The sequence below is a fragment of the Perissodus microlepis genome, chromosome 19 (genome assembly GCF_051167445.1).
Source record: "Perissodus microlepis isolate ML-2025 ecotype Zambia chromosome 19, ASM5116744v1, whole genome shotgun sequence".
NCBI lineage: Eukaryota > Metazoa > Chordata > Actinopteri > Cichliformes > Cichlidae > Perissodus > Perissodus microlepis.
In genome coordinates, this window is record NC_140479.1 from 22,051,381 (window position 1) to 22,075,906 (window position 24,526).

General features: G+C 42.8%; 1 protein-coding gene across 2 annotated transcripts in view; it reads left to right on the top strand.

The window, feature by feature from the left end:
* The window catches only part of pacrg (PARK2 co-regulated), a 149,600-nt gene extending 127,688 nt beyond the window's left edge, over positions 1-21,912 (top strand). Inside the window, exon 4 of one of the 2 annotated variants that reach the window (XM_084915027.1) lies at positions 21,528-21,912. In XM_084915027.1, coding sequence (XP_084771153.1) covers positions 21,528-21,688 — 161 coding nt within the window. In that variant the 3' untranslated portion in view covers positions 21,689-21,912. The remainder of the gene's footprint in view (positions 1-21,527) is intronic. The other variant, XM_084915026.1, reaches the window with a different exon arrangement.
* The last annotated feature ends 2,614 nt before the right edge of the window (positions 21,913-24,526 follow it).

The window sequence follows — 24,526 nt, forward strand, 5'->3', positions numbered from 1 at the left end:
ATGCATTTACTGCTAGGTCATATGTCAATCAATGTATTCTTCAGTGTCATTGGTAGTCACTTCTGTTGCTCACCTGGAAATTGATAAAACTTTATCTCGAACCCTACATATTTCTCATCTCCAGTCCATCTTTTATGTACACTCTATGGAAAAAAGGGACTTTTGTTATCTCTTCCCAACTTCCTGACAATGAAACTGAGCCAAAACATTAAAGCTAGGCTCAGAAACCCTTTGTAAATTAATCCTTCTTGTGTGGGAGCTCCTTTCCCATTGTCCTGGAAATGGATAATACTCCCAGTACAGCTTTGGTATGTCACCAAATTTGTTTTGCAAAGACTCCTAATCTATTTTCTCCACTATGTCACTTGTGTGTTACTTTCAGTGACAGTTCCATTGTCAGTCCAAGCAAAAAAAAAATACCATTGCTGTTTTGCTTCTGTAGTGTTTTCTGCAGACATCCAACCCATAGCTACCTGTTTACACCAGCACACACATGCCCCCGTGTTCATTCAGCGTGATGCATTTACAGACAGATTATTTCGAAGAAATGTGCTAAAAGCTGGTTAAAGGTTGCATTAGAGAGAATATAGACACACATACAAGCTTGCGGCACATCGTCACACATACGGAAAGTTCTGCTACGTTTTTGAATCAGAGGGGGAATTGGTCCTGTGCTGTTGAAAATGCAGAAACGGGTAAGAGACAGACGTGAAACCAGACAGATGCGCAAACAGACAGACTGACAGCAGCAGCACACAAAGACGGAGGGGAGGCCTGCAGAGAGATGTGAGAGAGTGTGTTAATCCACATGGCGTAGCATTTCCTCTGTGGATCAGTGTGCGTTTGAACTTTTCAAGGGTAGGATGGCAAGGAGCGATCGGCCACTCTGTAAATGTCAGTGGATCTGAACAGCCGGAGCCCAGACAGCCTTGTGCCGTCGCCTGCCACTCACACTCTTCTTTATCCATCCTTCTCTTTTTTGTCTCTGTCTGGGAGCTGTTTATTTTCTCCTCTCCTTCCCCATCCTCTGTTATCCCACCCACCCTCTCCCTCTCACTTTCATTATTGTCTTTTACCTTTGCCTTGCCATTGCCTGCAGGAATATAGCAGATCCTGTAATAGACATGGCTGGTTTTTGTTTCTTTGTTTTTCTCTTTTCTCACCCTTTTCTGGATTTCTGCTCAGCCTAACTCCACCTGACTAGTAACCGCTCTGTTTCACATTACTTGGTTTCAGAGACCATATTGTATTCTGGCTTCTTGCCTTTATATTTCCCCTAATTTATTAGCCTACCTTTATTTTTCTCTGCTAGTAATTAGATTTTTTTTGTGTGTGTGTCTTGTAGAAGATGCTGTTTTATTACATTCTTCCAAACCATCTTCAATTTCCTAGGGAATTATCAAGGGAGAGTCCCTTCATTTAATTTGTACGGAAATTAATTTGTCAGTGTAAGAAATAGGATACTTGCTAATCTGGTTAGGCCAGCATTTGTCCCACCCCCTCCCACCGCCACTTTAGGCCGCCTCTCTGCCAGTGTTCAGGAGCGAGGAGGCAGAGACAGTAGACAGGCACGCCGTTCTTGGAGACGAGGCAGGAATTCAAATAGAAGTGAAGGAAAATACAGATCTTTTGGCGACAAAAGAAACAGTGAAAGGGGAAGTGAGAAAGACACAAGGAAAAGAGGAAGAGTATTAAAATCAAAATGCCAAGAGGCGGGGTCATAAAACGACTGCCTTTATTGAGCGGGGCACAGTGGGCCAGTTGCTGCCTGCGGGCCTTTTCTACTCTTGTACTGCACTGCAACTCCACAAGTCGTACTCATACTTCAGTTCGGTCCAATGAAGCTTCCCTGTTAGGACATTTTGAGTAAAAATGGAACAGTGGGAGGGTAAGGCGATAAATTAAAGAAATGCATATATTTTTGTGCTGTTGTTGCAGGAATATTTTGATTTCTATTTGTGAAAATGATGTTTAGGTCTTTAGCTGCCAAAGCAGAGGCAGGGTGGGGTGGACTGGCAGGTGACGTTCTTTGGCGTTAGTCTGGCAGACTGGGCCTGTGATGTGATGGCTGGCACAAAAGAAGGATCTAGAGTACAAGGAGAAAGTGCCAAGGATAATTCAAACTTAACAAACAAGAAAAACTCTAGGAATTAGCGTAAGCCTTACACCCTAGCAGCAGAATAGTTTGGCAAGAGTGAATGGAAGGACCAGGGATATGTGCACTGCAACTTGCCGCGCCCAGGCAGACACACAGAGAGAGGTGAGGGAAACAAAACTGCCGACCAGCAGTGAAGGCACGGGGAACATGGTATTATATTTAACTGAGACCCAGGACATGTTGGAGAGATTACATCTCTCAGCTGGCCCGGGAACACTTCAGGATTAGCTGGAAGAGGTGGCTAGAGAGACCGAGGTCTGGACGTCCTTACTTCGGCCGTTCTCCTCTCTACTTGAATAAGGAGAAAAAAATGGATGGATAGAGATATGCAAGTTGTATCGGTCTTCTTAGCTCAAACTTAATGAGTGAAATGTTCCAGCGTCAGTGTCCACATACTTTTGGCCAAATAGCAAGTATTGTTAAAAATGTATGAACATAGAAGTGCTCGCTAATCTAAGAAATATGGAAATTTATGTGCATTGCAGTATCTATCAAAAACTGGAGAAAGAATGAGAGGAAGAAGAAGAGTGTGTGTGTGTGTGTGTGTGTGTGTGTGTGTGTGTGTGTGTGTGTGTGTGTGTGTGTGTGTGTGTGTGTGTGTCCCTCTCAGCTCGGTCCCATCCCTCCTGGCCATCTCTCTCTACACTCAGGCAGTCTCTCTGGCTGTTGTGTGTTTGTCTGAGATATGGACTTGGATGCACCGAGCGACCGCCCACTCCACGCATTCCTCTGTAGTCCATCCGCTTCCCTTGGACGTTGAACAAATTGATTTGGGCGTTGATTATTCAAGGGGCACGTTTCATAACTTTTGACTGGCTTTTCTCCACCTCCCACTCCTGTGTTTTTCTCGCCGTGCATCTGGCTCTTTCTATCTCACGCCCATGTCCAGCTGCGGCTCTGCAGGATACCGCAGAAGGAGGCCCGTGGGTCGTGTAGTAACTTCAGATTGCAGTTTGAAGGAAGTTCATACAGCGAGGTTTTGACTTTGTTCACTTTGGGCGCAGTTTGTTAACGACATATTACCTTGATTTGTGCAACTGCACATGAATGTGTTAACTTTTCTCAGTGTTTAATTATTTTATAACACTCCTGGTGATTAAAAGGAATCACTGTACCCGCGGCTGCATAAAAATCTATATGTGTACACTAATAATGAATATTCAAGAAAGATCGGACACCAACTAATAAACCATTCATCACAGGAACATGAGATGAGGCAGAGCTGCAGACACACTCCTGCTTGTTATTAATATAAATGATCACCAAAAATGACTAATCGACTCAACTCTGTCCCTCTTTCTTGAGCTAGGAAGTCAAATGAGTTTCTCTGAACATGTAGCATAATTTAAAAAAAAAAGAAAATCCCAATTATGATCAAATTTACAAGGGATTATTTTCCCGTCGTCTTCAGTTCTAGGCGAAGCTTTTAAAAAGCTGCAACAGCTGTAAGTAGACTAGGAATTTAATAATTACTTCCATAATGGATCGTTTTCTTAATTAAGCAATCAACTTTTCAGTTCAGTGTAAAAAGGCAGTGTCCTGAAATTGTTGTTTTTGTCTGCCAAACAGCCTCTAAGACCTCTAGATAATTAATTTAAAAAAAAGCTGGGATCAGAAAATGTGTCTTTTTTTGGAAACAAAAAAAAGGCTAATCAGTTATCAAAATAGTTGCTGATTAATTTCCTGTTGATAAACTAATTTCATCTCTACTTAAAAGAACCGCCTGCGTAGAGAGAAAACCGACTTCTTTGACACGAAATATCACACGCAGCTAATTAGCTAATCGTTCAGCTTTATGCTGCTTGCATAAAGTTGGGTCCATCAATTAATAAAGAGTAAAGCTGGCATTAGAGTTAACCAAAAAAATAAAATAAAACTATCAGTTATTTCTTTAGCCACTGCTACCCTCATCAAACACCTTACATAGATCAGCAGTGGGAGAAGACAGTGAGCGAAGAGTGACACACAGAAATGAGCCACAGAGTAAATGAGAGCGTTATAAAGAGAAAATGAGGCACTAGTGATTAATTAACTCCTCTCGCTTCCTCGTCCTGTAAGGCCAGGATAATTTTGTGACTTTATACGACTGCCGCAGTGCTGTGCGCTCCGGCTCGGTCTCGTACACCATGAAACATAGATCAAGAGGAAAGTTTGAGCACGGAGAGACTGTATTATATGAGCCTCTGCTTGATTGCTCTGCAACCAGAGAAGAGTGAGGGGGAGGAATAGCTTTGGCGAACTCGCTAATACATCTGATGTATTTCTTCCTCTTGAATGTAATGCACTCGCACACCTTATGCAATACAGAAGTACTTGAAGATATAAACAGTCCACTCTGATGTACGAATCTATCCAGAATTTTGCAGCTACTGCTTCCTGTTGAGCCCTTTGGCTCTGTGTGTGTGTTTGCAGTGTTTGTGTATGAGCATGACGCGCCATGTGCATACGTCTTTTTATTGTCCTCCAGCACACTGCTGTAATCAGGTAAGCCTACCGGCAGTGTTATCTCTGTCAGGTACTGTTAACCACTAGCTAACTCCTCCACAGCGCTCCTTCTGTGTTTCATCCCTTTTCTAGCCTTTCTTTCCTTTTTTCCCCTCTTCAGCAGCCTCCAGGCTCTCTAATCTGCCTCCCCGATGGCTTCCCTTCCTCTCCTACCTCATCTGGTTCCCCTCTGGCACACTTCATCTCAGCGTCACCAGAACTATACATAAGCCTTCTTCTGTCTTCCTTTGGCTTCCTGGGTAGAAAAAGATCCGTGCTGTGTCATCTGGGATGTTGATATGCGTCAGTGGATTTGAGTGCACCCTGTGATTATGCTGTATAAAAAGGATCCTTTGCACAGTGGACTCACACAGTGCATGTGTCACCTATTTGCACCAGACCAGATCAAGTTAATGTAGTGTAGACTACATTGCTACTGTGACTTCAGAGCCTCAGCATAAGCATTTTTGCTAATCCCATGCTGCCTGTTTTTTATTTTTTGTTTTGTTTTTGTTTTTTTCAGCAAGCAAGATTAAGTTTGAACGAGAGAGAGACGTTTTAGCAAATCCCATTCATAACCATCAACAGAGAAAGTCATACTATGATTGTAGATCAAACCCATTCTTGTACCAAGAAGTTTGTTTCATGGTTGAAGCTGGGGGTTTGTGGGGATCGACTTGCCTGTGGAGTCAGCCTCAAGTGGCCAAGAGAGCAAATGTCTTAGGCGCTTCAATATGCAGCCCTTAAGACTGTCACTTGGTTAAAACAGGTTCCACATACACAAACTCATTCATTTTCATAGCTAACAGAGCCTGCTGATGAAGCTAAAACAACTGTGAAACATATGCAGAGAAAACCCGAGTTGTCCCTAAACACAACGCTGGCACACAGGGAGGGCCTGTGAAAAAGGAGAGGCAAAGTTCAGAGTGGGTCAGCATACAGGAGCTGTATGGTAAAAAAAAAGAAGGGGATTGTGGAAATTTTATTTGTGATCCAGAGGGCAAGTTTCTTAAGAGGGTTGATCAGATGACTGGCAAACTGCCTTCAATGAGCAGATTGCTTGCAGGTGTGTGACAAACCTGCTCTACCCGAGGGCGGAAACCAGGCGGGATCCGCACATCAAACCACCTGCAACCAAACACAGAGAAATACGAAAACAGTCTTCCCCAAACCTGAACCACACACATTCATCACCATGATACATTTGTGGTCAGAAGTACATAAATACACTCATCATGGGAGTGAATGGCATGGTAATTTGGGGTTTTTTCCAGGCTGGAAAATTGGACAACATTCATCTTTGATGACTAACCACTAATCCACACAGGTTCAAAAATATATATACACTCACCTAAATCTTAGCCATGGCCTATTAACTTATCCTAGTGGTTATGCTTGACTACAAGTGTTAGTTTCACTTTGCAACATAAGAATTTTTTTGACAGCACTCATTGGATTGACGAATACTCGGAACAAAGGGAAAATTCAAGGAACGCAGTGAAAATCTAAGGAGGAGAACTATAGATTCCAAGATCATGAGTTCAAATAATTGTACACAAGGAGAGGAAATTTGGTTGGGATGTTCAGGAGAAATCGAGGAAGTACCAAAGCTCAAGCCTGACATTAATTTCAAGGGGCAACTTGCTAAGGTACATAGTAGGAGTGTGAGTTTATATTTGAGCCTGTGTATAGAACAGTTACAAAAAAATCAATAAAACCCCAAATTACCCTGAGATTTACTCACATGATGCACATGTAGTCAACCCCCGAAGGCTCATTCTGAGCCACCAAAGAGCCTGATTGCTAACAGCAGTTACTGATAACTTCCTGTAATTGATACATTTGGGGTCCATATATAAAGTAAAACATGAAAGTAGCTCTTCCACGTATTATCTTCCCCCCAAATTCAAACCCACCCACTGTCTATCCTGTGTGTGTTTGGATTGAAAATGAAAGCTGGCAGTAAGAGTGTTTGCCAAGGTGTCTCTTTGGTGGATAGATGATTTAGTGGGTGATTCTATGAGGAGATTCCTCTGTGGTCTCAGCTGGGATGGAGTGAAAAAGATAGCGAGGAGAGAGTGGGGCGGGGGCCAGACTGCCCTAGTCATTTGATGGAGAGGTGGAGTAGGACTGGGTAATAAGACTGCACAGGTGTCCGTGGGCACACACACACACACACAGAAGCCTGAGCACATGCACAAAATGGTCCAGCAGATTAAATGCGCTGCAGGTTGTGTGAGACCAGAGAGCCAAGCAGAGAGAATGGGAGAAGGTGTTGAGTCTGTGTGTAAGCTCCAGGGCAGCAAAGTCTTCCTCTACCACTAAGTCAGCTACTGATCTCATTTCTCCCCAGATGGACTCCTAACACACTCCCATCAGGGGACAAATATATATTCTCTCTGTCTCTTTTGCTCACACATTCCTGCACCAGCGACCTTTTCTCTTTATTTGTCTCCCACTCTCTTGCTATGACTTCATCTGGGGCCCTTGCTCTTTGTGTGTGGGGTTTTTTTTTTGTAGTTTTTCTTTTCTTTGTTTCATTCCCTCTCTGTCTTTACTTTCCTCCTCCACACCTATACCTCTCGAACTCTGTATTCTTCTGTATGTCTGTCACATCATTTCATCCTATATCATGCAGTATCTCAAACACCATTGCCCTCTCTCCTCCTCTTTTGATCAATCATTGCATACAGGTGCTGTTAAACTGTGTCCTCTGGTGAACCGGCCACCCCAGAGTGTCCCTTGCGCCTGCCTCCATCCTTGCTCTTTGTCATCGTTCTCATCGCCTCAGCCCTCCAGCTCTTGCCCCAGTTTGTCAGCGAAGCAAAACTGGCTGAGTCTCGGAGCCATCATTCATCTACCCTCCCCCCCCAACTCCTGACGCATTGGCGGCTTGGCTGGTCTCAGACAAATAGCATCACGGCAGATAATACAGCCACAGCCAGAAAAAGAGCCAAATAAATGGTCCCTTCTCTGCCGACCTAATGGTCCTGCTTTCCACTTGGCCAGAGGACAGTGCTTAGCCTGGGTACTACATGGATACAAACGTCCGCTTGGAAAGAGAAAAACTCACAAGCCTCACAGGCACCTTATGAATAAAGCCTGTCAGCTGTCAGCATATCCCTAGACAAATACAGTGCTTATCGGGGGATGTTTATTGTGCTATTTGCATGGTGATGTATGAATGTGACATGAAGGTGTCTGTTGCAGGAGTACATAACGGGGAGATAATTCAAATCTCAAAGCCCTAATCACATCTAAAGCGCTATCACATATACACTAATATTCATACGCATGCAGCACTCGATAACCTTTGGAGATCGGCGATAGATGCCAACATATTTCAAATTGTGCGTCTTATTCTGAAGTTCAGGGGGGGGAAAACCCAACAAGATGTCAAAAGAAAATGCATTTTACATTGTACAGTTTAGCGCAGCTGCGTGTTAAATATTGTCAACGAGAACGAGGTGTAAGGAGACTGCATAATTAAAGTCCGGAAAATCCGTTGCATTGTGACATTTCATTTGTGGTTCTCATTGGAGCTAGTTATGCCATATGTTATGAATTTGTATCCTCTGTCAACGCACCAGGTGGTGGGATTATTAAGCAGTTGTAATTATTGAGCTATCAGGGTGTATCACAACATGGCATCAATATATTATTACTACTACTATACTGTTTATCTATCAAAAACATAAAACGAGTTTTTCCTTCTTTCTTTTGTCATTTTGCAAGTCTGCGTTTATGGAGAAAAATGTAGAATATTGTAATTTTAGGCATCGTCATGGAAAAGCAAAAGCTTTCTACAGAAAAACTAAGTACACCATTGCTGTTTTCATAAGAATTATGAGGGTGTGTAGCAGTGAGATCATGCTAATTAAATGTGTTTGGTTAAAGGATGATCAGGGAGTGTGAGCACCTCTATAAAAGGCAACGTTTTGGAAGTTTGTTCTGTTCTGGAGCATTCAAAAGAACAATCCTCCCAGGAGTTCATGTCCTATTGCCTCAAGGTCAGACTGTGCAATGTTCAGAGAAACTGCAAAAAATGTTAGAGCTTCATCTCAGCCTGTTTGAAAAATTATAACTGAACAAGCCACAAGACTTCTGGGACAATCGCCTTTGGACATACGAGACCAAAATGGATATGTTTATGAGCACAAACACCTCAAACCAACTATGAATCGCAGTAGACTACAGGTTGTTTTGTAGGTACAGGACCTTGACACCATGTAGTCATTGTGTTGAACATTAACTTCTCTGTATATCAAAGTATTCTAGAGTCAAACAGTGTCTGTCCAACAGCTAAAACTTGGCCTAAACTGGGTCACGCAACAGGACAATGATCCCAAGCACGAAAGCAAATCTACAGCAGAATGGCTGAAAAAGAAAAGAATCAAGGTGTTGCAATGGCCCAGTCAAAGTCCAGACTTCAACCTGATTGATATGTTGTGGCAGGACCTTAAGAGTGCTCTGCAAATATCTGTAGACCTCAATGAACTGAAACAAGACAAGAGGGAAAACCCTTCCAAAATGGTGATATTCAGAAACCAATGATAACAATTACATAAAGTTTTAGCTTCTACATGCTACTGAATCATGCGGCATACTTAGTATTTCATAAGACTTCTTTTTCACACAAGTGTATCAGCTTAGCTTCATTTTAACCCAAATTTGGTTGTAATGTATCCAAGTTTTGCTTGCATGCTAGTAAGAATATCCTACATCTGGCTCTTCTGAAATTGCATTTATAGTCCCTCCAACTATAAATATAGTACGTAATACATGTAGCAAAGATTCATTTTTTCCACTGTTGTTTAAAAAAAGCAAAAGTCAGATTGCTTGACTTTTTTCCCTTTAATTGAATATCCCAGTTAATTGTTTATTGTCCTCATCACTTTTTTAAGTCCTTAAGAAAGTTTTTTATGACCTTATTGGAAGGACTAAAAAGGACATTGCAAATCACAGATGGGGAAAATGCAATCATTGCCGGTTTCTCATCTTGCTGTGATTAAGGCTTGATTATGATTTCTTTAGGGTCACGGAAAAAATCTGGCTTGGATTAAAAGAAACAAAGTTGAGTGGCAGTAAGAAATCAAAAGTGAGAGTGTGCTCTGTGAAAGCCCATATCCACCCCCTTTACCCTGAAGGTGTTTTTAAAAAAAAAACAAAAAAAAAACATTTGCTTCTTGGAAAGGCAGTCACCAAATAAAAAAATTAAATATGTCTAAATGAGATGAAGCATAATCTGATCACCTAAAATGGAGAAGAAATGGAGTTCAGAGCATCAATAATTTACCATGTTGTCGTTGCACTTGTAAACATTTGAAAGTGTTCGCACCATCATCATCATCATAATCACTGACGATGACAGACAGGCCACCACCATTACTGCTGATGCTGACTATTTCCTCTCTTTCCATCTATCACTGATGGGCCTTTTTCCATTCTCCTTGATCATGGCTACTGTTGTCGCCTCCTGTAGCGTAATAACTCAGTGTGTGATGCTGGATGGTTGCTGACAGTGTGTCCTATGACTCACATCAGGGTGGTACTGCTGTCCCAGCACATCTCTACACCCCCTCATCCCGCCACCCTATGTGCATCCTCCTATGCCTCCTATACTCTCCCCTTCTGCTTCGGTTTGGGATGCACCTTCCTCACTAGGGGACATCCGCTAATAATAAGTAAACATACGCAGTCCCATTGGATAGCTATATAGAGTTTACTGTGTTTTAATCAGTCATCTCCTATTTTCCCTCCCATGTGGAGTGTGATAATAAATAAGTAAATAAATAAAGCTGGAGAAAAAAGGGGAAAGCTGACAGGAGGCAAAGATGCCATTGGAAAAAAGGTGATGAGGCCACATTAATGCTGGAGATAAGTTTGACCGTGTACTGAATGTGCTGGTGCTACAAAGGTATAAAATATTGCGAGTTACACTTCATTACACACAGCTGCTCAGGTGTAAAACATACTATTTAAACAAGACAAATTTTAGTTTAGATCCACAAATAGAGGAAAAATGTAAATATAGAGTAATATTCTTACTCGTGATTGTCACACTCAGATTATCGATCTGTAAGAAATGCTAAGCATGTCCCATGCGGCGGTGAGGTCTGCTTCACACAGACACCTTGGCTTGTTTTATGTAAATACCACACTTAAACTCTCCTGCTTTAAAGAGTTTGGGGAGTCATAAACCGTGACAGAACCCCAGGCCTTACCACTCCCTATAAAACACTGACTGTTTATGGATGCCTGTACCTGCAGCTTTCCACCCATAAACGCTTTCCTTTGTCCTTCTGGGAAGTGGACGTGATGGAGGAAAAGGAGCAAAAGGGGACTAGATTGTGTGACTTCAACCAGGAAGTGTTCCCTGTCTGTAGTTTTGGTAGATAGTTTGCCATCTGCAATAAAACTCTAAATGAGTGGAGAGGCATGTAAGTTTCTGCAAGTAAATGACATTTGAACCGTGACACTGATAGCATCTGTTTTTTGTTTTGTTCTTTTCTAACCAATTAACGCAGAGCATCTTAAGAGCTGTTAAAGATTTCATCCCATTCCAAAATGACAAGGAAACACTTGATATTGAACATCGATATTTTGAAATATGGAGCTAACCTCCAGGTCTGAAGCGGAGAGTCATAGAAATGCAAGAAATACGCATTTATCTCAGTAACCAGAAGGGGGCGACTCCTGTTTTTGCAAAAAGCCTTCGGCTTTTTCGGTTGTATAGACGTATATGGGAAAACAGCTTCCTCACACTGAGACCTCAGCGAGCACCTTCTTCATGACTTCATGGACTCACTCCCTAGTGTCGGGTCATATCGAATAGATAATGAAGTCCATTTTGTAAATTATTCATTCTGAGTCAGGAGGATTTGATTGCTTTTGTGCTCACCGCTTACTCCCGATTTTTTTTTTAATGTGGTCTCAGCTGAGTTGAAGACACAAGTGCAGATGTACACTTCTGTCATGTAGATTTTTGCCATGATTTTAATATTTTAGTTTGGAAACACGAGACTTTGTGGAAAAAACTTTGAAACAAACTCTCAGAAATGTCTTTGTTTTGGGTTTTGACTTCTTCTCTTCCTGTATCAGCACTGGTGTGGCGGTATTGTGTGACTTGCGACACCTGTTGTCCAGGAGAATGCTGCAGTGGCTTACTGCGCTTTAATGGTGAGCATAAATAGAGACCATTGCACCAATGCGGCAGGTATACTGACACCTTTATTCAGGATATGCTCATTGGCTGCTCACTGGACAGCATAGGGTTTGCCAGGATGGCAACTCAAAGCTTCATAACAGGACTACATCCAAAAGTACTGCTTATAATATCACACAACAGATATCAGTATATGCGGCTCCCATTTATCTGATTAGGAGAAAGCATCCTCATTTTTCACTGGCTGAAAAACTTGATTTTCTGTCTGCATGGAGAAAAAAACAATAATGCACTTTTGTATTTATGTGCGTTGTCCTTTCTTGTAAATGTCATCAGTGAACAGCTTCCCCTCCCCTGCGCTTCTTTCTGCTTAGAATGTAAGTGGACTCAGCGCCGTCCGCTTGGTGCCATTGTCATTGTTGAGCCAAAGTTCTTTTAATCACCCTCAACCCGCCGTGATTTACTAGCTCTCCCCATCCATGGGGCCTCTGCTCCAGCCAATTGCATTAAAGAGATAAATAACCAGACTAATAAAAGTGTTGTGAGCGGGCAGAATGGGTCCTGGAAAGCTCGCCGTCCATTTGGTGCTGTAAGCAACGGTGTGGGGGGGTGCGGTATCAGAGGAGGGGTGGGGCTTTTAGTGGAAGGTTTTTTAGGGGTGATATTGTGATTGGTGGTGGAGGTGATGTCATGTCATCCATCTCAGGGAGCCACTTCATTAGGCTAATGGAAGGGCTGGACCGCTCACTGTTCGTTCCTGTGCATGAATGTGTGTGTGTGTGTGTGTGTTTGTCCTTCCACTGATGGCAGCTTCCAAGGCTAAAGTGGTTATGAAGGCTAAAGTGATTTTATTAGCCAGGCACATAGCCCATCACTGTGTATGGGCATAAGTATGTGTGTGTGTGTCCATGTGTGTGTCTGTGCAGTCATAAGGCTGTACAGGTACTATTTTAGGTGTGAGGAGAAAATACAGAAATAAACACACCTTATTTTTTTAATGTTTCGACTGCAGTCACATTCCTTCAATGACTTGCAAAAAACGTGAAGTGCAGGGAGAATACTCAGCAAACTTTAGAGTAACATCAATGAAGGACTTTGATTTGTCACTGACTTAAATTTGCACATCACTTCAAATGTTCCTCTTGTGACGAGCGAAGAGGACAAAGGGAAATGCTCCTGGAATCTGCTGCACCGCCCGACCTCCTCCCTCTGCGTCTCGCTCTTCCTCTCCTCCTCTCTCTTTCCATCGCTTTCTATTTGTCAGTTTTTCCGCCTGAAACCCACACGGGCTGCCGTCTGGACTTCTGCTGCGTTTACGAGACGCGATTCCTCTGATTCGAGTCCGTTTTAGCAATTTTTTTGATTTTTCACATGCCGGGACCCGTCTTTGAATTGTTTTGTAACAACCAGGGGCTTGCTCCATCATCTGAACTGTCCTTTCCCACTGAAATATCTCTCATCTTCTTTTTTCTGTTAAATAGTTAAATAGATGTTTAATGGTTGGCCTTGATGTGGGTCTGGCGAGTCTGTTCTTTTCATGCCTTTAAAGTTGAGATGAATTCAGTTTGTTACAGAACAAATTCAGTTTAAATTGATCAAAAGCAGCACCACCTTAGAAAACTCTTTCAGCTTCCCTTCCCTTTTGTGTCTGTGTGTGTGTGTGGCTCTTATCCTTAGACATAAACCATGAGACATAAACATAGGATTGTATTAATCTGTTTATTCACAGTGTTTATAGACTATAATATGAGGTTATATGTAATACTCGTGCATCCAGATTTTCACCATGGAGGTGTTAACGGAAAGGAGTAGCCACACTGTTCCCAAGCTGTGCAGTATGTTTTATTCAATAGCTTAGTAGTTCTCAAAGAAAGTAAATCTTTAAAAAAATGATCGGCTAAAGCATATGCTCTCTGCACCCATTAAGATGTGTAAATGAGAGGAAGGGAAGGCAGGTAGCCCTAGCAAGGCGCCTGTATCCCCCACATATAGACACCTGCTACCAGAGCAAAAGTGCACGAGCCAAGCTGTTTGCTATTAATATTAATTCCTCCAGTATTCTGAAAGTCATCAGCCACCCTGAATAGGAATTAAACTATTCCCTTTTGTTTGTATATTTTTTGTCACCATGATTAATTTAACTTCTCTGAATGCTGAGATGTAAGGAATGCGTGGTGTTGTGACCTCCACAGATGTGTAAATGCGCGGGGACATGTTTTTAAATTGTGGGCAAACACTCCACTCCTTAAAAAGGGGGAATCCATCCATATTCTACTGTATTTTTTTATTTAATTTATTCAATTGTAGTCTGTTTTTAAATGTTATCAGGCAATTAAACTGTTATTATTTATCTTTGCTAATTATTAATGATTTCTTTAATGTCAGTTTTTCAGTAGTTTGTGTAATATATATGCTATATATATTATATATGTAGCTATTTTATTCTGAAAATATTTATTCTTTATTCTGAAAATGATTTCTTACCAGTTTATTATTGCTTCTATTATTTTAGTATTTGAGAATAAAATGATTTGTAAAGAGATTGTTAGTATTATCTACATTCATCTATATTTAAAGTCATTATGGGGTTGCTGCTAACCATGTAAAATAGCCATAAACTACATATATTCTTTGCATTAAAATTAAAATTTTAAATCAAATAAATACTTTTTTATTTTATTTATTTAGTACGTCATTTTTAAACACTGTTTATATAGCTATTGTAAAGATGCTGCAGAGATTTAGATTTGTTTTTTAAATCTGCTAATATGCATCACACAAATTCAAGTACAAATTCAAAAAAAAAAATTGACATTGATATTTACAATTGCAACCATTATTGCACTAATCTAATGGCAAAAGCAACATAAAATGTAACATTAATAAAAATTAGCAACATTGTTATCATTTTATTTTCATAATAAAATCATTATTAACTAAACTTTAGATATGAATAATTGATTATTTATTAACAGTGGCCATTATAAAGTCTTTCTTTTATCTATATATAAGCTACGCCAAATTCCTGTGGGCTCAGACTCTATAGTACACATTCAGTTTCTCTGTGTACGTATGTTATGTGCTTACTCCTGTTTAAGTGGCCTTTGCATTTCAAAGCGCAGTGCGTGTTTGGCTTGTGTCCGGGTGTGCGCACTGCACACTGCGGTGGCCTTTAACGCCTGTCCCTGGTGCAGATCGATTTTGTGCCTAGCCAGCAGCCCGCTGCTAACCTTGAGGTAAGTTGGCGTAATGAGATCGCATCTGACGGCATTGACTCACACCTGACAGCACTGACACTCAGCTCCCAGCCAGGGAACGACACAGACGGGCAGAGTGGGAAAGGGTAGGTCCTTTGTGGTCGGCTGTACTGTTAAAAGCGTTGTTTTGTTCTGCTTCCACTGTAATATACGTTTTTCTATAAAACTTATTGCAGTTTATGAAACCTTTCACTGGAGACGGAAGCTGGGTGAACATGTCCGTGGTCCACAATCACCTACTATAAAATCTCTGTGGAAGATGTTGAAAAGAACGGCAGGTACGTTTGGCATTCTTCTTCCACGAGAAAGCCAAATTTTCAGGATCGACCTCTGTATTATTGAAGCCTGAGCCGCCGCAGCCTCTTAGAGTTCAGTACAGTTGAATTCAGAGTGTAGCTTTGCTGCTGCTCTGTGGGATTTGTCTGTAGGCGGTGCTGGGTTATGCATGACCCACTGTCTAACCAGACTCGTGGTAAAAAGCATATTTTCTGTCCCAGATTAAAACCTCAGCAGGCCAACAGGGATCACTTATGCGCCTAAAACAATGTGAAATTTGATCTAAAAAGAATTAAAACGTATACTGCCCATCTAAGCCGTCAGTGTAATGTACCTGCACACATATTATGGGATGGCTCTTTCCTTTAAACCTGTGATAAGCATGCTGGGGCTGATTTTGAGACGCATGTATCAAGCTAAAATTGGATACGATGAGCCTGGGATAACCATTATCTGAGTGGTGGTAATTGAAACAATAATGGACATGATAACAGCTTGGCAAATAGCATTGATCCATCATCTAAGATGAGCCCTCTTTGTGCATTAAAAGCATGACTAAATGGTGCAAACTGATATTGCTCTCGGTCATGGCTAGGTCGTGTGGGCTAATTGAAAAAGAAATGAGTAAAATTAGGGTTTTGTGATGTGTGGAAGTGCGATGAGCCTCTCACCTTGCCTCGCTCGGGCTTTCAATCCCTCGCACAACCTGGGATTAGCCGAAGACACGGCATGATTTTGGCGGAAGCGTGGAATTGGAATTCAGTTTCTGTATATCCACGCACAGATGTAGTCTACTAAGCCAGTGGGACCCAGATCGATAGGAATCTAATAGTTTTAGCACCTGAGCAGCTCAGGAGCATCCTCGGCTGGTTACGTCTTAGTCTCGGCCTTGTCTACACACTCCTCCGGCCTTACTTTCCGGGCTGCAACCTGACCTTGACACGTTTTCTCATCTACCTGCTTTGCTGCTTTGCTGATGTCCAACTTTCACAGGGTTGAAGTGGTACTCTGCTTCACCTAGCCTATAGATTGAGCACTGCTGGGCTGGGTGAACACATGGAAAATGAGATCGCTGACCTACAGCAAAGGTTAGACTTCAGTAAGCACGAGCACTCAGATGAGGGCCGGTGCAGGAGCCGGGGCTTTAATAAACTACTGCTGACCATAAGCCTATTGTTTTACGTCTCTCCTCTGGATATCTGTGCATGTGTGTGTTTGCGTGTGTGTATGTGTTTAATGTAATGCCACTGTAGCTGCAGCCCTCATTGGGGCTAGCTGTGTTAAGCTGAAATGTTATTATTGATTACACACAGAGGTTGTGATGGAAAAGCAACAGCCAGAGAATGAGCCCAGCTCCAGGTGCGTGCATGTTTATGCATATGTATGCGTGCGTGTGTGCGTGTAGGTGTGAATGTGGATGTATATGTGAGCCACAGCTATGCTGTCCGTCAGCCTCTTGCTAATCCATTATGGGGGGGGGGACAATGGCACAGGGAAATAACCAGTGAGAGGGGAAGAACAGTATTTGAGGGTGAGGTGGTGTTTGTTGTATTTTTGAACATCCTGTGAGCCTTTCTTAGATTTTGCAAGTATATATTTTTAAGAAAGGACCCTTTTCCTACTTGCTTTCTAGCTCTTTCTGTCCTTATCACGTGTAATCACTTAAAAATGCTTATGTCATCTACACGCATATGCAGTAAACTCATAAAACTACATACAGTACTTAGAATTACACATATAAGAGCATATACAAGCCCCTTTTCACTCTGTCTTTCTGCCTTTCCTTCACAGACACCTGTGGTTACACACACACTAGCATACGTTCACTCTCTCTCACACACACACACACATCAAGTCTCACACTCTCCCCCACAGTCCCTTTATGCGAGGCCTGCCTGGCACCCAACTGTGAGGCACTTTTAATTAGAGCCCTGCTGTTAAGCACAGACCTCCTCCAATGGTCCCATCCACTTCCCATCACCTCCTTCCTCCAACCCACACACCCTCCATTGCACACAGACCGCCGCTGTGCTCTCTTCACTCCTTGTCCTTTGAGACCTGAAGGCGTTAAACACTGTACCCAGAAGGCAAAGAAAATGCACGACCCCTTTCTCTAGCCCCTTTTAAGCTCGAATTATTTAAACAGTCACATTAAACTGCGCCTATATATCTATGAAAGAACAATTACAAACATTGATGGTTTTTAAAAAAAAAATTGAATTTCATGGAATTTACTCTGTTCGGTTTGGTTTTGTTTCTGAATGAAAACGCTCTTTTGTCTGCCTGAAAAATGGACTTAGAGTGCTATCGGGTTTGTGAGCAGGAAAGATATGCAACACATGCACTCTTGTAACACAGTCAGCTGTGCAGCAATGCTCAAAATATTCCTGGAACTCAAGCTGCTCCATCACTCTCATAACCTGCATTCTTCCATTTCCCTTTTTCAGCAAGGCCAAAGCCCTTCAGAGGAAATAAAAAAAAAAAAGAAGGAAAGAAAAACAAGTCTCTCACATTCATTGATTCTCTTCAGCATCTGGCTGCTATGATCAAAGGGCTATTGTGTTGGGGGGGTCTGTTCTCTAAGCTGCTTTCATTAGGAACCTCCATAATCAGGCGTAAGTTGATTAGAAACAAAGCAGGTGGGATGATGCTACGTTGAGCCAGCACTGGAATTTCGAGCTAAACTTCCCAAAGCCTTTGCATTGTGTGTGTCACTCAGTCCCTGGCAGCAGAGGGGAGAAGGGGATTATAACCTCACAGCATACACATAATGCACGCTAACCTCAGTCAGAAATCTTTGGGCTGGGTAAGAGCGCAGCTCTGTTACAGCTTCAGAGGGGAAAATTAAGCAATAAGGAGGTCTGCTTATAACCCATTAGACCCAGTTTGCCAGCAGTAAATATGCCTCGAAAGGCCGCTGTCTGTACATTTGGAGGTAATTCGGAGAAACAGCGAGCGCTGCCTCCATCTGTGACAGCTCGTCTTCAGCTTGATGTGGGAAGACAGGTTGTTTAGGACCGTGGGGATTGAGGGATGGAGAAAGACCAGGGTGTGAGAGGAGGAGGAGGAGGTGGAGGAGGAAGGCTGCAGCTGTTGTTGTGTGTAGTTTAGATTTGGTCTGCTGTGGGTTGGCAGAAATCACAGCAGAGCCAGAGAGGCATCGACAGATATATAGATAGATAATTTCACCTCTTCCTTCCAGCTTCCTCACCTCGCTTTATGTGCTAAAGGCCCCCTTTAAGCCCGGGGATTTAGCATAAAAGGCAGAAACAAAGCGGCGTCTCCAAGCCACCTTGCGTTTCCTCCTCCTCCACCTTCTGTGTAGCAAATGTCGCTGCACCGAGAATCCTCGGCTGTCTGCCTCTGTATCGACCTTTCGTCTTCCTCAGAGGAACATAGAGCCGGCTCCTGCTAGGGCCCTTTTCCTTCTGTTCATGGGGTGGGAGTTTTTTTTTTTTTTTTTATTATGATTGTTTTTAAAGATTTTTTTCCCCTCGCTCTCCCTCTGTCTCGCTCTTTGCCCAGGGTTGCGGATATTGCCAAAAGGAGAGAGGAAAGAAGAAGAAAAAAAGGCAGGGAGGGGAGAGAAGGAAAAAAAGCAGGGGTAGAAAGAGAAGTTATTTTGCTGAAGGACATTTGCAGAGGCTGCTTTTAACACCCTCACCCCTCCTCTCCCTCCTCACTCCTTTTCCTCCATCCCTGCTTAAACACACTTCTCCCCTTTCTGCTCTTTAAATATTGAGAATCGCTGAAAATTCTTCTGCTCTCTGCCTTTAGAGCTACTGGCCTCCCAACAGCTCACTGGGTGAGATGTGTTTGGATGGGCTGAAAGGCCCCAGATTGCACAACCTCTCTGCCCCGACTCCAGGCCCCAGGAAACTGGTCGGAGCTCCGCTGGTTCCCAAGCTGCACCTCTTCCCTGACTCCCTGTGTTCTCTGTCTGAAGGCCAAGCTCCCCCTCTGGGCTGGCTTTGGCTGCTCATTTCCACAGTAACAGGGGGCAACTCTCCACAGACTTGGCTTTGTAACCTACACCAACATGCTTTTGTGCAAACACACACACACACGCAGCTGAAGCAGACTGCAAGTTTGTAAGAGTCACTGTACTCATTACCTCTCACTGCCCAGCTCACACACATCTCTGGTTTTCTTTCACTGGCTGCATTATAGATGCTATTTAAGATTTTGCTAACTAGTAGGATGCAGACGCCTGTTTTGTGGGCCGCTGCAAATTGAATCACTGCCTGAGTTTTGATGTGAATAAGAGCTTTTCTCGAATGCTGCATTCCTCAGCGTATGCGACTATTGTAGTTGTTGTATCTCTAAAAGGAAAACAGTAAATAGCTGCTAAATAAAGCCAAAGCTGTAAAAATCTTAAGTGTATCTGGGCTAACTGTTGGTCAAAGCACAGCTGGAAACCAACCCCCCACATATCAAAAAGCAAGAGCTGCAGACTGAGATCATAGACATGTTACTGCTTAACAGTCCACTTTATGGGACTGGCTGTCTTTGTGTTTTAATGAGGAGGCCATGGACGAGTGGAAAGGAGAGGAGAAAGATGGAGGGGTGGTGAGGGTTGGTGGGGTTGTAAGGGAAGATGAGTGATTAGAAAAGACCGAGAAAGAATAAAGGATGGAGTGTTTGGAAGAGGTTATCGTGAGGTTTAGTGTCCCCTTTCTCTCTCCACGTCTAATTAGGAGTGAAAGAAGGGGTTGCCGGGTTCTCCTTTAAGTGCTGCTTTTAATTTTTCACATCACATCCTGATGATTTTCTTCTCTTCTCTTCTCTTCTCAAATCTCTCTTAAGTCAAATGACCGGTTTGTTTTTCTTTGTTTTATTTTATAGCCTCCAGAAATAAAATCTACACTCTTTCTTCAGGATATGTTAGTGGAGCAGGGCCTTAAATTGGCATTGACATCTGTGTGTGTGTGTGTGTGTGTGTGTGTGTGTGTGTGTGTGTGTGTGTGTGTGTGTGTGTGTCTCATTCCTCTGAAAAGTGTTTTGAGCCTCCGGTGCACTGGCATGAGATTGGCAGTTTGCTGTGTGCTGATAAAGTCAACGTCTGTGTGCGTGTGTGTGTGCGTGTGCGTGTGTGCATTTAAGTGTGCCTGCTGGTGAAAAGGAAGGAGGAAGGAGGAGTGCAGCCTGGACACCTCAGGAATGTTTTCCTGATAACAAGTTCTTCCTGCGCTGTGTGCTCGGCTGTTGTAATTTTATGTGTTTTACTGCACTGTGTGTGTGTGTGTGTGTGTGTGTGTGTGTGTGTGTGTGTGTGTGTGTGTGTGTGATAGTGGAGGGCAGGTTTCACTGCTTTTCAGTTAGCCACAAGTTTATTTTTAATCACAGTGAAGTATGCAAACATGCAGCCAAAGCGTAGCATTAAAGGAGTCCACTTGGGTCAAAGAGATGTAGATTTTTTCATCGTGCAGTGAACGAGTTTTGGTTACATACAGATGTATGTCCACAGCTGTGGAATTGATTTAAATTCAGTAAACCAAAGAGTCCAGGTCAGTTACAATCCCAGTTCAGCTAATGTCATTTTGAGCATTACCTGCAAGCCTCTTTGCAACCCACTGTGTCCGAGATCCCCAAATAAAGCCGTGATCCACAACTATAAACTGCAGGGGTCCTAACTGAAATGCAGAGGATCAGCTCCTTTGTGTGTTTTTGAGGATTTTAACTGTCTCAGATTTTACTCCAAATCAAAATCACACAATCACATCAGTGAAAGAAGATAACAGCACAAACACACACACACACCAAGCACATTCCTACCTTTGGAGCATGACTCCAGCTCACTGCTCATGCCTCATGTGCACCGGCGCGTGCTCTGTGCAGCAGCAGAGCACGCACTACCTCGCGCGTCCTCTCCGCCACTCTCCCCTCCGCAGGCCGCCTCATTAAACTTTCAGCTGAAAACTCTTTTTGCCGTTTGGTCCCAACTGGCCTCGGCATAAGAGGAGTAAATTAAATTCAGTCTGTCCACTGGGTTTGAAGTCAGATGGAAGGATGGCATTTGCCGACTCGGTCTGCAGTCTCAAAGCAATGCGCTGTGGCCACAGGTGGTGCTTTGTGAGCCCTGACATCAGCCTCACAGTCTGAAATGACCCGGCGCTCCTAGAATATACGCCGTCTTTGTTTTGTTTTTCCTCATTTTGTCTGGTTTATGTCTTTGCTCATCCCCTAGAAAATCTCGGAGATGGCATCGACTACGACCAGTTGAAGAAAGAGGACATTGGCAAACTGATCAACGAGACTCTCCAGATCTTTGAGCGCTACGGAGGACCGGACGCCTATATAAACATCAAATACATGATCCCCACCTATCAGTCCTGCCTGACGAACTAAGGAGAGAGGAGGGGGCTGTCAGCCATGTCCACGTCTTTAAGATTTAATTTACAGCGGCATGTTTAAAGTGCTATCAGTTTGTTGTTCTGTTCCCGTTTCTTTAGTGATTTATTTAGACAGCTGATGGAAAGTCCTCGGTGCATACTGACGTTTGTTTCAAAGCCTCTTTTAAAATGTATGAAAACATTAAAAATTCTGTTGCATCTAAGTAAATCTTCACCCAGAATCTATTTTTTCGCCTTTCAAACACTTATGTTGCTGTTGAAGCGTTGGCCATCTTGGATTTATGTTGGCTAAAGAAGATGCCAATGTACAGCGACAAGACTTACGCTGGCGTCCACAGCTCCAGCAGCAGCTGTCTCTGAAGCACGTGTGTATTTATGATATTTCGAAATATAAATATAAAGTATTTTATATCTCCAGATCTGAAAGCCGTTATCGCTTCACCACAAAGGTTTCCTTTGAAAAGCTGATAATACTTTTTGAGATATAGAAAAGATTGGTTTCAGTAACGCAGAAACTGCGGAGGGGTTTGGGGTTTTTTTTCCTTTTTTGTATCGTATTGTACTACTGCACTCATTCTGTCACTAACCCAGCTGGAGACGCAGCCTGTCTGAACGTGCATTTATGTTGGATATTTGAACTCAAATACCCCACAGTGATCTTAGGGAACACTTGGTGTGTATGCGGGCTTACTTGTGGGTGTTTGTGCATGACAACACGCCTGCCTCGTTGTTTATCCGGACCAGCCAGTAACTCAGTAACCAGCTCTCTGTTCTCACACTGAGTGAAGCTCCCCTCTCTCGCTCTCTATCGTCTGCTGTAAACTTCTTCACAGACGCAGCAGAAGTTTTAGCAGCCATATTTCCCGCACGCACATACACTCACTGACACATATACATATACAACACTGCGACCCATGGGGGAAAACACAGCGTAATTGATTTCTGAAACTCGCAAGGACACTTGCGCCATCTCTTATTGTAAGTCATGTCTCCAGCGAAAGCAGCTTTACAGGCCTGCGGAGGAATCTATTCTCAAGCAGAAGACAGGTTCATAATGCTCATATTTCAACCTCAGCACATCCTGAAAGGAACGTTACTGAATAGGTGTTCCACACTGCTGAACTCAAGTCGAGCTGCTCCTGCCTCGTGCTTGATCTGTGTAGTGAAAGACGTAAGGTAGTGCGGAGAGGTCCCCTTTCGAGACAAAGCACATATTTCACCTTAATAACTGCAGCTGCATAGCAAAACAAAGATAGCAACGGTATAGCCACTGTGGAGGGGGTGGGGGGCGTACAATTTCACCCGTGTTCTCACTTAATGAGCATATCGAACTCTGAATAGCCTGCAGTTCTGTCGAACTGTATCAGTGACGCCCCGCTGTCCCGCTTCACCTGTCCAATTTTACTGAGCCACAGGCTAGCAGCTGGCCAGCAAAGAGCTTAGAGATAAAGAGGAGAACTAGAAGAAAAGGACAAAGTGAAACAGGGCGAACAATTTTGTTAAGCTTTTTTTCAAATATTGGTTTTAGAAATGGGACTTCTCCCCCTTGTTCACCACCGCCCCCTCCCATCTTTGAACACCGTGTCATGCAAGCCATATTATACGGATCACTTTGCTTTGTCACACTTAAAGGGCCAGGCAATGTGATTTTTTTTCCAATTAGGTCACATCACAGGCGCTAATCGGCACTGAGAACTCATCGGGAAGAAAGGGGACAGTGTGGAAAGGAACGCTTGAGAATATGGTTTCAAAAAGAAGATCAATTCAGAGTGAGCCTAACCCTAACTTCTACTTTCCTAAACCCCTTTCACCCCCAACCGATAGCTGCAGGAGGTTTCTTCCTGTTAAAAGGGTGTTTTTCTTTCCCACTTTTGCCAAGTGCTTGCTCATAGGGGGTCGTCTAATTGTTGGGATTTTCTCTCTATTCTTGAAGAGTTTTACCTTGCATATAAAGCACCTCGAGGTGACTGGTATGATTTTAATTTTTGCAAAAATGACCTTCAAAACAAATAATTTCAGCAGATGTCAGTATGCACATTCATGGATTTCTTGAGTTTTTGGTCTACAGCTACATATTTTTAAAGGTGTTAGATGATATGAAATATGAAGAAAATCTTATATATTTTTTTATGTTCCACCTTCAGTTACTTTGATACAGTAGCATCTGCTGTGATCCTTACACCTATGAGGAGATCTCACAAGTGTTACCTTCATTTTGATACCAGGATGGTTAACACAGAGTTTGCAATTGCACAGAAACACTCAATTTATCTTCATAGGTTAAATCTAACCCCAAACTAACCTTAAATCATACTTCCACCTTAAAAATCTAATCATCTCCTTGCTTTTCCCCACAATGTGAACGTGTAAACATATTTACACCCCCACAATCTGAGTAACACAACCAAACGCACACACGCAGTAATGGCAACCCAACGCCAAGCAGCTACACTGCTGTAATTGTTCATGCAAGTAATAGAGTGAAGTGCAAAATGAACAGGAATGAAGGCAGCCATTGAGGTTATTTGCTCTATCAAAAGCATCGCCGCATGGCTGGTTCAGACCTACAGGCCAGAAAGACATGCATGACATTACCCGAATTTTTTCCCCCCCACCTTATCTCTCGTCCTGTTCTCAGACACGGAAAAACAAAACAAAACACAGCGGCAACAAATTTAGCACGGAGCTGAAATGATCCTGATCATAATATGCTGACCCTTCTCCCCTCAGTCATAATGAGCAATTGATCATCTTATGACTGCAGGTGCACCAACATTCACAAAGAAATAAATTGCCACCCATTCGGTGCATTTCCTCCAGTCATAGAGCGCAG